Source organism: Oenanthe melanoleuca, chromosome 12 (assembly GCF_029582105.1).
Source record: "Oenanthe melanoleuca isolate GR-GAL-2019-014 chromosome 12, OMel1.0, whole genome shotgun sequence".
NCBI classification, from domain to species: domain Eukaryota; kingdom Metazoa; phylum Chordata; class Aves; order Passeriformes; family Muscicapidae; genus Oenanthe; species Oenanthe melanoleuca.
The window spans coordinates 6,217,848-6,231,124 of record NC_079346.1 but is presented as its reverse complement, the minus strand read 5'-3'; the positions used below and the strand labels follow the sequence as shown (position 1 = coordinate 6,231,124).

General features: G+C 46.4%; 1 protein-coding gene across 8 annotated transcripts in view; it reads right to left on the bottom strand.

Moving 5' to 3' along the window:
* The window catches only part of ADAMTS9 (ADAM metallopeptidase with thrombospondin type 1 motif 9), a 77,949-nt gene that overhangs the window by 37,778 nt on the left and 26,894 nt on the right, over positions 1-13,277 (bottom strand). For 6 of the 8 annotated variants that reach the window (XM_056501351.1, XM_056501355.1, XM_056501358.1 and 3 more), the window contains exons 13-23: positions 10,571-10,752; positions 10,335-10,471; positions 9,174-9,291; positions 8,830-8,925; positions 6,326-6,516; positions 6,088-6,217; positions 5,405-5,531; positions 3,544-3,754; positions 2,668-2,832; positions 1,407-1,571; positions 425-544 (exon numbers count right to left, since the gene is read on the bottom strand). In XM_056501351.1, coding sequence (XP_056357326.1) covers positions 425-544; positions 1,407-1,571; positions 2,668-2,832; positions 3,544-3,754; positions 5,405-5,531; positions 6,088-6,217; positions 6,326-6,516; positions 8,830-8,925; positions 9,174-9,291; positions 10,335-10,471; positions 10,571-10,752 — 1,642 coding nt within the window. The remainder of the gene's footprint in view (positions 1-424; positions 545-1,406; positions 1,572-2,667; positions 2,833-3,543; positions 3,755-5,404; positions 5,532-6,087; positions 6,218-6,325; positions 6,517-8,829; positions 8,926-9,173; positions 9,292-10,334; positions 10,472-10,570; positions 10,753-13,277) is intronic. The other 2 variants (XM_056501353.1, XM_056501354.1) reach the window with 1 other exon arrangement.

Below are 13,277 nucleotides of genomic sequence, written 5' to 3'. Positions count from 1 at the left end.
TTCTTTAGCTCATGAGCTCTTAAGAGTCCAACTTTAGTGCTGCATCTGAACACATCCTCACATCCCCATTGTTTGACTAGAGCTCCATGCATATAAACCATAAGCAAAGGTGATAACAAAGTCCTGATACCCTCATATGTTGTCTGTTGCCTTTCTGGCAATCTGGTGTGCTTCAGAGTGTAAGATGAACCACATGGAGAAGATCTGCATGGGAACTCCCTGAACACAGTTTATCTGTCCCATTTCTACCAAAGTAGGATGCTGTGCTGCATCTTTCCAACAACCATGAGCAGCTCAAGGTACTGCTCTGCAGGGCTGACATTCAGGGCAAAGCTTTGCTGCAGCAAGGTGTTCCCTGAACCTGCAGCCTGGATGCCTCTATACACACACTGGGAAAAGATGGAGACAAGACAGCAGGACTTACCTGGGTATCTGTAGGCCTGGTTGCAGCGTTACACTCATTATCATCCACCACTGACATGTAGGTGCCCACAACACACTTCACTGCTCTCATCTGGTAGCCTTGGCCACAAGTCACAGTGCACTGGGAGAAGAGATGGGAGAAAAGAGCACTAGGTCTGAGTAGGTGCTTTGGTTAGAAAGTATTAATCAGCCCAGCCACCGTTTAGGCACGTAGCAAGAACAGCAAAAATTAAAGACAGTTTCCCTTCTGGTTTCTCTACACTTCATGCATTTCAGATATAAATTAGGTCAAAGTTTTAACTCACTGCAGCCACCAGTGCCTTGCACGCTTCACTTGCTTCTTTGGGAAGGAAGGTGCAAGCACTGAAATGATTTACTTTGCTGCACACATTAGAATCAGAGCCTGGTAGAACCTGCATGATATCCTTCTTTAAAACTGGTTGTTCAGCCCCATGGTAGCATGAGCAGCTAATGAATAATTTTACTGATGGGAAATCTGTCTGACTGGGACAACCGGTCTGGGTTTGTTGCTGTTTTTTAAGTCAAGAGCTAACAGCTTTGTGAAAAAGCAGATGCCAGAACACTCTAGGAGGAATGAGTAACTTGTATTTTAACAGAAAAAACCGCCTCACTAACCCAGAAACTGGAAAACATTAAAAGCAACAAAAGTTATTCAACGTGAGCAGCTTTTCTGTGAAAATCAGGCCATGTATTTATGTGCCTAAATATGGATTTAGGAGCGTAACCTTGGAAAAACCCCTTTTTTGGAAAATCACGGCCAATTTAGTATGACAGAGATTAAATTTAGCACAAAGGGCAGGTACTGTTATTGCTGCCTATCCGCTGAACCCAAGCAAACAGAGGGCTGCTTTGGTGCGCAAATCAATTAACACAGTTATGCTGCTGAATTTGGATGAAAGCGCAGCGCCCAGCCCCCCTTATCCAGTCCCCCCAGCCAGGAGCCCCGTGGGGCTGTGTGGTACCTGGCCCCACGGCCCCACTTGCCACGAGGCACACTCCTGCTGCTGGCACATCTGCACCGACTCCGGCTTCGTCTTGGGGTCGCAAAACCTGTCGTTCAATCGATCTTCTCCAAACTGGCACCACGTCTGGCGGTGCTTGTGCCCTTTTCCACAGGTGACCAAGCACTGTGAGGAGAAAAGTGAGAGCTCAGGGGGTGCCAGGGATGCACTGCTAGCTCAGCACCTGCCCTGGCACTGGAAAATAAACCTACTGCAAGCACTGCCTAAAAAAGCCTGGTGCTGAAGTGCAGCTCTTTAGCTAACATATCATGTCCTGGAAGACAGGGGAGTGTCTTGTCAACAAGAAGATTGCTCTCAGGAGCTGATCTAGAGCAGGGCCTGGAGCATGGAGAGCATAGCTGGGTCAGAATCCTTCAGCATGGGCAAAGTGAGACCATAAAGGCTCTTAACTTCCAGCAGTTGTGAGACATAGGGCAAGGCACAGCACTGCCCTGTGAGGTTTTAGCTGTGCACAACAGGGTGCTTCTAAAAACTTGTTCTTTCTGAGTGTGCATTTTAAGGGTCTTGGCTTCTGCAGGCTGTGAATGCCTCTTCCACTGCCCTGATGTGGCTTGGACTGCCACCAGCTTGAATCAGAAGACACGTTTGGTGGAGAACAGACCCTGTTCCCATTTAATTACTTTCATTATGCCCCAAAAGAACACGACTCACAGAAACAAGAGAAATTTGGCCACAATGATGATGAGCACCCTTTGAAGATTTCTCTCCAGCACCTGCAGTCCTGCTGCAGAGACAAACCTATCAAGATTTGTTGCATTGCAAAAAACACCAGCAGCAGTGGAAGAGGTAATAAACAGCAGAGAGAGGCTGAGCAAAACATCAGCAGGGTGCAATCCTGCCCTCCAGTGACAGCCAGAGTTGCCAGGGCTCTTGAGGACAATCTCAAGGGAAAATGAGGGCAGAAGGTATTTTTCTTCCCAAACGTACAGCAGAACTATGGAAAAGCAGGGGAGAAATTATTGCAGGACTGGAGAGATGTTAATCCCCTGTGGCTTTGCAGGGTGGCCACTTGACCAGTGGTAACAAGGCCAATGACTTTGCTGCCTGTCTGAAGTCTGCCTGTGCACAGGGTTGCCACCTTCTGCAGGAGGCACAAACAAATCCTGACAGACGAGCAGGGATGGAGACACCTCTGTGCAGTCACCAGCCTCTCAGGATGGAGGAGCAGCAGGGTGAGCCCACCCTGGTGAGCAGCACCTACCTCGGACCAGTCACCGGTTTTCCACTGTGGGCAGGAGAAGTCACTGCAGCGCTGCACCGTCAGCTTCTCCTGCTGGCTGCACTTGCTGTCGTCCAGGACGTCGTTGTAGGTGCTGACACACATGGCTCGGCGCCGCCGCGTGCCCCCGCCGCAGCTCTTGGAGCACTGCGAGGGACACACACCCTGTCAGCATTCCCTGCCACTCTACTGCTAGTGCCTCTCCCTCTCTGAGTCACTGCGGAGTGACTGCAGGACACCTCCAGAACAAAAATTTATACTTCGAGTAACAGGCTTTTACTTTATGTATTCCTTTAAAAAGCTAATCTTGCTAAGCTTAATAAAATGTCGTGGCAATGTGTTCCACAAATTCTTTACAGGTTATAACCCCATTATTACTTTTACAAGTGTTGCCTTTCAGTTCTCCTAAATGGTTGCTGTTCGTTCTCATTTTAAGAGAGATTAACTCTGACCAGCCAGCCTCCCCTTCACTGTGCCCTGCCTGGAAGTCCCCAGGCTCGTCAATCTCTTGGTGCCTGCATTCAGGAATTTCCCTGTTTGTGCAAAAGCTAAGATGTGTAAAGGAAACAAATTTCTGAAGTCCTCTGATGATGGCAACGTCCTCCCCAGCTCCTGGCAGTGGTGACAGCTTTGATGGCAGAAGACAGTTAGCAGAGCTTCATGTAATGAAGACAGATACTTAAAGTATAGATTAATTGCAGTGGGAGGTGAGGAGTACCAGGCTGATTCAGACTAGAGTGTCCTCCAGAGGAAGCAATGAAAGCAGAACCACTGTGGCCATATTTTACATATATTCCGTTAGCAACCTAAACAGCCCAATGTAACCCTGTGCAAGGAGAGGCATTTGCCATCCCTTACCTCAGTCCAGGCTGAGTACCGCCATCCTCCCACGTTACAGTCTCCAGTGCACTTCTCCCTGGTGCTGGGCTTGGCCTGGCTGCTGCAGAAGCGGTCGTCCACCTTCTCAGTCTTGCCCTCCAGCCGGCTGTACTTGGAGCAGTAGATCTCCAGGGTGCGGTAGCCCAGCCCGCACTGCGCCGTGCACTCGCTCTTCCTCGCCACGTGCCACCTGCGCCGAGGACAGCACACATCAGCCTGCCTCTGAGGGAGCATGCTCAAGGGTGTGTGACAGAAATAAGGAATATATGCTCTTCAACAGCAAGTTTTGGCTCTGGGTCATGCTTCTCGGTGCTTTGGGACTTAAAATTACCCTGGCATTGTTGCTTGAAGGGAAGGAACTGTCAGCAAGGCTTTCTTAAGCAATAGAAAGACAGCAGAGCCACATGTGACCCTGTGGGACCAGCAAGGTGGCAAGGGGTCTTCACGGCCAATCAAGGAACAGTGCTCTGAAAGCTTTCAAAAGCTTTCTATCCCATGTTCCCCTGACCTGCCACCTCAGCCACTAAAAACTAAAAGCTGAAAAACACAGCATCAGGAAATTATCTGCACAGACTTGAGAGGTGTTCCACATTGCAGGATACCCATAAAGCAGTTTCAGCTCTCCAAAGGACAAGTAAATTATTTTCAACATGACACTCAAGCTCTAGCTGTGCCAGCAGGGATTAGAAGTGTTCTCTCTTGACAGACAGATTTCCACCCTGCTGCCTCCTCTGTGAGACGAACAAGGATGGTGCTAGAGGCCCCCAAAGACCCACCTGGGGACACTCCCCTGCTTCAAGTCAGTCCAGCTCTGGAAAGAGATGCTGGACATGAGGCCTGATCCAGGGAGGACCCTGGAGACCCTGAAGCCAGCAGGAACCCATTGCACCTCACATCTGGCAGAGATGGCTTCTTGGGGAGGAGGCACTGACATCCTCTGGGGTCCTGGACACCCTTGGGATGCTGCCTGTGCCTGTACAGGGAGCACAGAGCCCCACTCCTGAGTCAAAGAGAGTAAACTCTATCACAGCCCAGAGAAGAATAAGATCAAGGGGATTTGGAATCAATAGCTCCTGACTGGTGGGAGCCTCACATCCCTGCGTGCTTTTCAGACTCCTGCTTTGCCCTTCTCAAGTTTCCAACCTGTTGCAATGGCAACAGCTGTTACCGCGACAACCCGGCCCTGCAGAGCCCCTGCACAGCCCAGTTTAACAGGGCTGGGGAAACCCCTCGGGAAACTCGGCCATCTCAATTGCTTCACCAGCAGCTGCTTAATGCCACCATATTTAAGCCCCAGAAAGGAAAACAGATTGCTCTTTAAAGGAAAACGAGTTGTGATGATTTAGGCTGTTCTCCATCAATTCCAGCTTGCCAGGAATTGTCTGGGGACAGCCCCAAACCCATTCTATGCTTAAGCCTATTCTTTGCTTTAAATAAACAATGATAAATCCAAGTCTTAGCTAATTTTTTCTTTAAGTATATGTTTTCACCTCTTTGCAGGCTGTATGTAGAATGGCACTGAGCATTTCTGATCCAGGCAGATGCAGATTTCAGGCCCTGTATTGCACTGGGAGGTTTTTCAACATTAGAAAATTTTTGTTATAGTTAGCCCTAACTGAATCCAGCAAGAGAAATATAAAAGCATTGAAAAGTGCCTTTCAAAACACCACTGGTGGATGACAATCCCTCTTGGTTGACAAAGAGGCAACTACCAATCCTTTTCCTTTCCAAAATCCAATACAGGCTGGTGAGAAAGGGAATTATGGTGAGAAGCGAAAGGAAAGAGGAGTAAGAAATAAGTACATGATGTTATTTATATACATGGCTGAGCACAGTGCACCTTAATTCACACTCTGTGTTACAAGGCTCGGTGGTGGGGTCAGGCTGCGGAATTCGATCGCATCGCTGGTCCGACACTGTGAGCTGATCTGACTCTCTCTTACACACAGGCTTCCTTTTTCGTTCTCCTGCACAGAGAAAACCAGCACTTGGTTTGAGTCATGCAGCAAAGTGATCAATGCAGTTATTTCTCTTACACCTTTCACAGTAGTATTTAAGAGATGCTTAAGGGTGCTTTTCTACCTCTGTCAGAAACAGGGAGGAGGTTTAAGACTGAGCAGAGCAGAAGGGGTTTATCACAGATGGGATGGACACAGGCAGAGCTGCAGTACCCCCACAGGGATGGGCTCTGAGTGAGTATTTAGCAGGGTGGGCACTGGCAATGACTGGATGTCAGACCCAAAACCAGACATTGGTGTATTTTGCAGCCTTAGGAAATGTCTCATGACCTTTTCTGTGCTTCAGCTTCCTCACCTGCAAACCAGGTTGTAAAGCTCATCTGGCTGGGAGGGGCTCTAAGGTGCCCTCCTCTGAAACCCAGAAGCACCTTGTAGGATGTTATCCTCCACTGCAGACCAGGGAAGCAATCATACCCACAGGGTAAGAATCTTGGAGAAATCAGAGAGGGATCTGCCCAGACCCTAAAGGAATCCAGGACAAAACGAAGCCTTCCCAAGCACCCACCTTGGCAGAGCTTACTGCAGGGCTGCCATGGGCCATGCTCATTCCAGTAAAACTGCTGAGGCTTGTCCTCAATAGGGATATTGAATGTGTAACGAACGTCAGGATTGTACAAATTGCCCACTGATAAAACCTGAGAGGAAGAAAAATGAAGCAGAGTAAACCAACAGGTAACACTGCCCACTGTTTTCAGTCCAAAAATGCTGAGCAGACTTGTCCATACACACAACATATACTTCACCTGAAGTGTTATCTCTTGCTCAATCCGATCTGTGGAATTAATCCTTTCAATAGTATTATCGGAGCCGCTGTATTCGATCACAGCATTCCCAACTTTGATTTCCCTTTTAAACATACTGACGACAAAGTCTCCATTTAATATAAAGTCTCCTTGACTGTTAGATAAGGCTGCATAGGTGCAAAAAACAAGAACTAAAGAGGCAGAATTAACTCATATGTACACAACAATGTGGGTCATGTGCTCTCAGTGCTCCTTTCCCTTGGGGGTGGGGGGAAAAGCCCACTGGGCTTTTCAGAATCAGAAAGGATGTAAAGTGAACAGCAGAGCTCTTGCAGATATTGTACCTTCTCTTTTTCCACTGGAAAGCCTCCTAAAATGAAGGCTGAATTCCTGAAGTTGTTGCTAAACAATTCATCCATAATTCAATGCAGAGATATTGAAAAGGCATTCTGGGCTGGCTGCTGCAAGGAGCACACATAGGCTGTATCCTGACATACACCACAGAAATAATCCTGCCCAAACCTTTTCATGAGCTGTGTGGATAGGGTGGCTTCCCCAGTGTTTTCCAGGTGTGTTCTTAGGGTAAATGTACGCACCCTAATTACCTAAACATAATTTTCTAGAATATAATTACAGGGAGTATCCCCTCCCTTTGTCTCTTTCTCCCTCCTCCCCCCATACTTTTTATTATTCCAAATCTTAAGGTATGTGAGAGCACTGGAGGCTTTAAGCCTAAATGCTTTATAAAAGGAACAGTTTCCTGAAAACAGCAGTCTGCTGCACAACTTCACACTAATGCGATTATGTAGCTAATTTCCTAAGTTAGTTTCCCCACCATTTCACCCATCACAGCTACGTTACTAAAAAGCCCCTGTACTGAAAAATCTTAGCAGAAAAACACCAAAGGGAAGGTTTTTTCCATCAAATGAAGAGAGATAATGAAGCAAAACACTACTCAGTAGCAAACAGACATAGATGGAGAAAACTTCACAAAGCAGAGGCTACACTCAACCAAGTTTCACACTTTGGAGGTTTTAACGTTATTAGGCAGTAGTGAAACTCATTAAAGGATTCCTCCTCTTTTACTGTATCTCCTACAACAGTGGGTACATCTTGGACTTGATGACAACATCAAATTCCTCCTAAACTGTTAAGCAACTACAAGGTTCACAGTAACCAAGGGCCCAAGATTTCACACTCAGTGAGCTGCAAACTAAGTGGACACATGCACACTTCTCATTTGCTTCCAGTCAGGCCTAATGTGAAGAGATGCTTTCCCAGCAATATTAAAGCAACATTAAAGAAGATTTTACTTCATTGTTTCCCAAGAAGATTAAAGGCCCTCCAAGAAGAGCTGAGAAGTTTGGGGCTCGTTCTGGGGTGAACCAGTTTGAATAGGCACAACATAGGGAGGATTGCTTTTTCCAGGAAAGAGGAAAAATAAAATTTGGCTCCTTCCTCCATAACAGAAAACTCTGAGACCTCAGTAACATTTTTTTGGTGCTGATGTGCATTCATGCTGCACCACCTCAACTTTTTGCCTCAATAAAGGGTCCAGCGTTCAAAGATGTAAGTACAGGACCCAGTGCTACTGGAACACAGCTGGTGGTGCAAGGCACAGAGTGTGAAAAAGAGAAAGACCAGAGACTCTGAGAGATCCAAAACAGGACTTAATGGCAAAATCAGCCTTCAGCTGGCAAGTGTAACATCAGTCGTGATGTTCATTTGTATTATCTGGGCTATTGAACTCAAAGAGAGCTATCTCTGGGGAGAGTTCGTGATCATGGTGGAAAAGACACTCATGGCCATGCTAACAGCATATATGTGCATGTAGCAGAGTGGTCTAACACAGTACCACAAGCATCTTCATCTGCCTCTAAAGACACAGCCACAGATTAGAGAAAACAGAGACTATGAAAGTCCAACAGCCAAAGGCCAAGTTACTGTTAGGTTTACCAACATCTTTGGTGCAGGGTTTCTTTACAGTTACATGTCACTATCAGGCAGGGACAAGAAGGCCTCACTCTAAGTGAAACCAGAATTATTATTCTCAGAAGAATAGAAAATAATTTGTCTTTGTATGTGCTTGCACAAACATCTTTTAGGACATGGCACCAGCCAAATCATGGTGACAGCAGAGACAAAGTTGCACTGAAGAGACTCCAGCAGAGCTCAGAATCCTGTTTGGCTCCCAGCTTTGTCCCCTAGCTCCCACCCAGGCTCAACAGTCCTTCACAGCCCTAGATACACCCTAAGGGAATATTTATTATAATTGGTGAACCTCCCAAACTTTGCATCTAGGATGGCATGAACCAAAAAAAAAAAAGAAAAAAAAAAAAGGAAGATAAGGCTGAATGCTTGGCAGACATAGAAAAATTCTCACCAAGAAAACACCTCCCTTAAATGAATTCTTCAACCTCCCTAGTGGAGAGCTGCCAGTAGATCTATCACCACAACCAGACAACCAAGCAGATTTCTGGAGAGAAATAAGGAGTACAACTCACCCAGGTAGTTGTCATCCTCTGGTTTCCCTGAGTAACTGTGCTGACGCACATCAATATTAGTGGCACCAGCTGGGATGCGAACCACAATGTTATAACCTAGGAAAGATTTAACAGAAAGTCAAGGCTATTACACAGGCATTTGATTTGTTTTCTACAGGGGAAGGGAAATAAGCTAAGTTACCTCACATTATACAAGCTGATACTTTTCATTTAGGGATAGCATAAATAGTTGTAAAATGGAATATACTATAGCTAGAAGGATTTTGTTTTTGTAGATTAAGTGTCATAATGGCTTTTATAGACCCACATTTTTCACTATAAAGTTTTTAGCAACAGATTCTTACCATAATGCACCGTGTTAAATGTGCCTGCAACAGTTTTGCATGAAGAATTATCCCCACCACAAACACCACATTTATCTCTTCTTGCTTTTGAATTCAGCACATGATCACATCCAGCTTGCTTTAAGAGAAAAATTGAAAAAATAGATTGAGCAAATACAGACTAGAACAGCACTGACAAATCTCCTAATTAAGGAACACAAAAGCTGCATATGCAAAAGGCTGCTGTGAGATAAACTGGTTTGCTTCCCCACATTCTTCCACTGATTTACAGCGTGGCCATCCCACAAGGTTTTACAACAAAAGGCTTTTTTACAAAGCAAGAATCAGAACAACTGTTTGTACCAGGTAATGCACTAGAAAAAAATTCTTGCATCAATTGCTCCCATAGAGAAAAGTGCGAAGAACAATTGTGAATGGAAATGTAAGGCTCTGGGCTCTGATCAGGAAGAATTGGGGCAAAGCACAGAAGGAAGCAACACTGGGATTTAGGCTGAGACTCCACAGCCATCAGTAACTTAGGGCAGATGTGCAAACATCTTGCACTTGAGTATGTCCCAAGAAGAGCTGGTGGATGGTCTAGAGTAAGATGAGGAGTGGCTGAGGGGGCTGTGGAGCTCAGTCTGGAGAAAAAGAGGAACAGGAGAGACTTTCTCATTCTCTACAACTACCTGGAAAGGAAGTTGTAGCCAGGTGGGGGTCAGGCTCTTTTCACAGGTAACAAGCAATAGGACAAGAGAAAACAGCCTCATGTTCAACAGGGTAGGTTTAGATTTGATATTAGGAAATAATTCTTCACCAAAAAGGCTGTCAAACACCGGAACAGGCTGCTCAGGGCAGTGGTGGGAGTCACCCTCCCAGTGGAATTAGAAGACATGCAGATATGGCACTTGGGGACAAGGTTTAGTGGCGGACCTGACAGTGCTGGGTTAATGGCTAGACTTTATCTCAAAAGTCTTTTCCAACCTAAATGAGCCTATGATTCCCTGTGTGGCTCTGGCAAATCTGGAGGCTGGCACTAGTTTCAGACCATTTGGGGCTTACAGAGTCTGCAGATGCTGCTGGCATCCTCTGAGAGAAGAGACCATGCAAACAAGCACCAGGAGCACGGTGCAGAAGCACCAGGCTGCCATGGCCCTCGGTGGAGAGGAGGACAGTGCTCACCCGGCAGAGGCCCTGCACGCAGATGTCGTCGGTGTCGGGGCCGCAGGGCGTGCCGTCGATGACGCGGTCCCGCAGCTGGTAGTAGGCTGTGCTCCCCGCCACCCGGCAGAACAGCTTGCACCGATCCTTCATCAGGACTGCGGGGGAGGGAGGGACACCAGGAGCACGTTACCTGAGCACCTCACCCCCAGGCAGCAATCCAGGAGGCAGGAGCTGCGATCCCCCCAGCCACTTACTGCCGCTGTACTTGGGAACCCAGCGCACGTTGGTGGGCAGCCCGTTGATGTTGAAGTGCTTCCCATCGAACTCGGCACACTGCTCATCCCGGAAATCCTTCTTCAGCTTTGAGCACGGCTCCGTGTTGCAGGATTTAAACTTCATGCGACGTCCCACGCAGTATTTCCCACCGTTTTTGGGTCTGCAGAGACAACATCAGGCTGGAAGTGAGGTGGAATTGCAATTCTGCAACCAGTCCAGTACAGTCAGGATTTGCAACAGCATTTTGTGGGCTCTTTCTCCATATCTTTAATTAACATCCCAGGCTGACAAGCAGGAAATGCTATGTTGGTGTCTAACAAAAAAAAAGCCCATATAAAATAAAAAGGGATGAAAAAGAGAATATTTGCTTTCTGATGGATGCCATGGTAGTGACAGAAACCAGAAAGGAAGAGCAACATCTTCTTCTCCACCTGAGAATTTATTTTCACACTGAGGATCCCACTCAGGCCCATGTCTACCTACAATCCCATCAGTCCCATAGATTTTGTGGCTGGCAATTTGCCTTTGATCTAGTGGGTTGCAAATAACTAAACATTACAGGAGAAAAGGCTTCCCTGCAGAGCTGAAAGGTCAGGCAGCACTTAGTCCTTTAGGATCTCTAGCCCCATATGTTAGAAATGTATTCTTCACTCTTACACTCAAAAATTCATTGTGACTCAAGCAGCAGAGTTCCTGTGAAACAAATGAGAGAGAAGCACAGAACAGCTTGCCCTTGCCAAAAGACTGCCTGCAAAACTGGAAAAGGCAGGCAGACTTCCCACCACCCCATCACTACCCCACTAGGGGTGCTCACAGGTTTGGCAGGAGTTGCCTCCATGAGCATCTGCAGGTGAGATGCTGAGCACCACTAGTTACACCCATGGGATTTTTCCTGCCAGCATCCTCCAGTCACTGAGATCCTCACTGCCGTGGTGCACACCCCTCTAGTCCTATCCTAAAAGCCACGGGGTATGATTTGTCCAAAGGCACAGCCCTGAGCAATAGCTACAAACACCAGCTCTACCTGCTCTCAGGGCAGTTCTCACATGCTGTGTGGAAGTGAAATGCCTGTCACTTACAAAGGTTTCTGGTGTTTGCAATTAAGCAAGTACCAGTGACAAAAAGCCCAAGTAACTGCACAGTGTCCATTGCAGATTCCTGTTATAGACTGATTTTACACCTTTGCAGTTCCTAGTGGAGGAATAAGTCTAAACCTGGTTTTTACTGCTTTAATCTGTTGTCCACCTTGTTGTCACAAACAACTTCAAAGAACTTACTTGATTACACTTGTGACAGCTCCAGGGCTCTCCCAGCACAGCAGCCCCACAGACACAGCCCAAACTCCTCCTTGCCTTGCAGGCACAATGGTCATTGCTGGGGGTTTCCCAATACCAGAGCCCATCCCATGGACTATTCCCATGCAGGCACGTGAGCTACTCTAGCTACAAAGGGGCATCTCAACCATCTTGCTACACAGCACACCGGGAAACTTGATAATCATGGCAGCAGCACACTCCAGACCTGGGTGAGTCCGAGTCATTCATGGAGGAATTAACAGAATTCATAATTTTTACTTCAAAAGCATTTATACCTCTGCAGGACTGCTGCAGTTTGACAAAGCCTCTGAGTTATAAAAATCTTTAAGAGGGCATTTCTTTTTAAAAAATTGCAATTGCAACGTTTTTAAGGCAACCACATTGATTCCAATATAAATCAATTTAACTAAAATGAAACTCTTAACTATTTAGTTAAGGAGAATATAGGAGAAACATGCAGGAGTCTTTTTCTTTTTATTAAAGATATGTCTGATAAAATCCAAAAATCTCAAGCTACTATTTAGTTTTTTCTTCTCTAGACATGACCCCTGAGATTGAGATAACATTGACATATGGACACCACAAACTGAAGGATGCTAAAGCTTGTCACCCTGTTGCAAACTGTCAGCTTTGTAACCCTGGCAGTAAATCTCTTGCAGACAGTGCTGGGGCTGAAACATACTCATACTTCTGACACTCAAAAAGAGCTCCAAACTCCCCTGACAGTTTCAGAGTGTTTCTAACCAGCATTGCTTCTCACAGAATCTGAAGGACAGAAAGAGCTGACCCTGAAAAATAAGTCACTCTCATATAACATCAATTTTCAATGTAACGAAGAAATACAGCATACCTCATTCTGGGTAATATTTTTATGGATCATCAACAATGTACCACAGAGACAGAAGAGAAAGCATTACATGCATAGAAACTTCCTTGTTTTGCTTCCATTTCCCTTCTCTCTGAATCATCTATTTGACCAATTAGCAGCCAGTGTGGACCCATCTTCAATCCAGTATCATTCCCCTGACAAGCTCCTGCACACACCCCAGACCCACTGCACTCCTGCCAGCAGCCCAGAAACTCTCAGACCCAGGGAATGATGGGGTCTCACCCCCCTTCCCACCCCAACAGGTCTGAAATAATGATGATTAATCCATCACCTTGAGCACTTTCACTTGCAGATTTTGAGGCAGCTCCCAGCAGTCCAGGAGAAAAATCTGTGAAGCTCCAGTGTGCACAAATCAGTTTGAGATATCCTTCTCTGCATTCCAGGAAGTCCTAGGACTGGGCATTGGTTGGTGGCTAGCACAGTTATCGATACATGTGTTTACATGTCAGCCACGAGCTTTGTCCAGCCAGGCTAAAACTT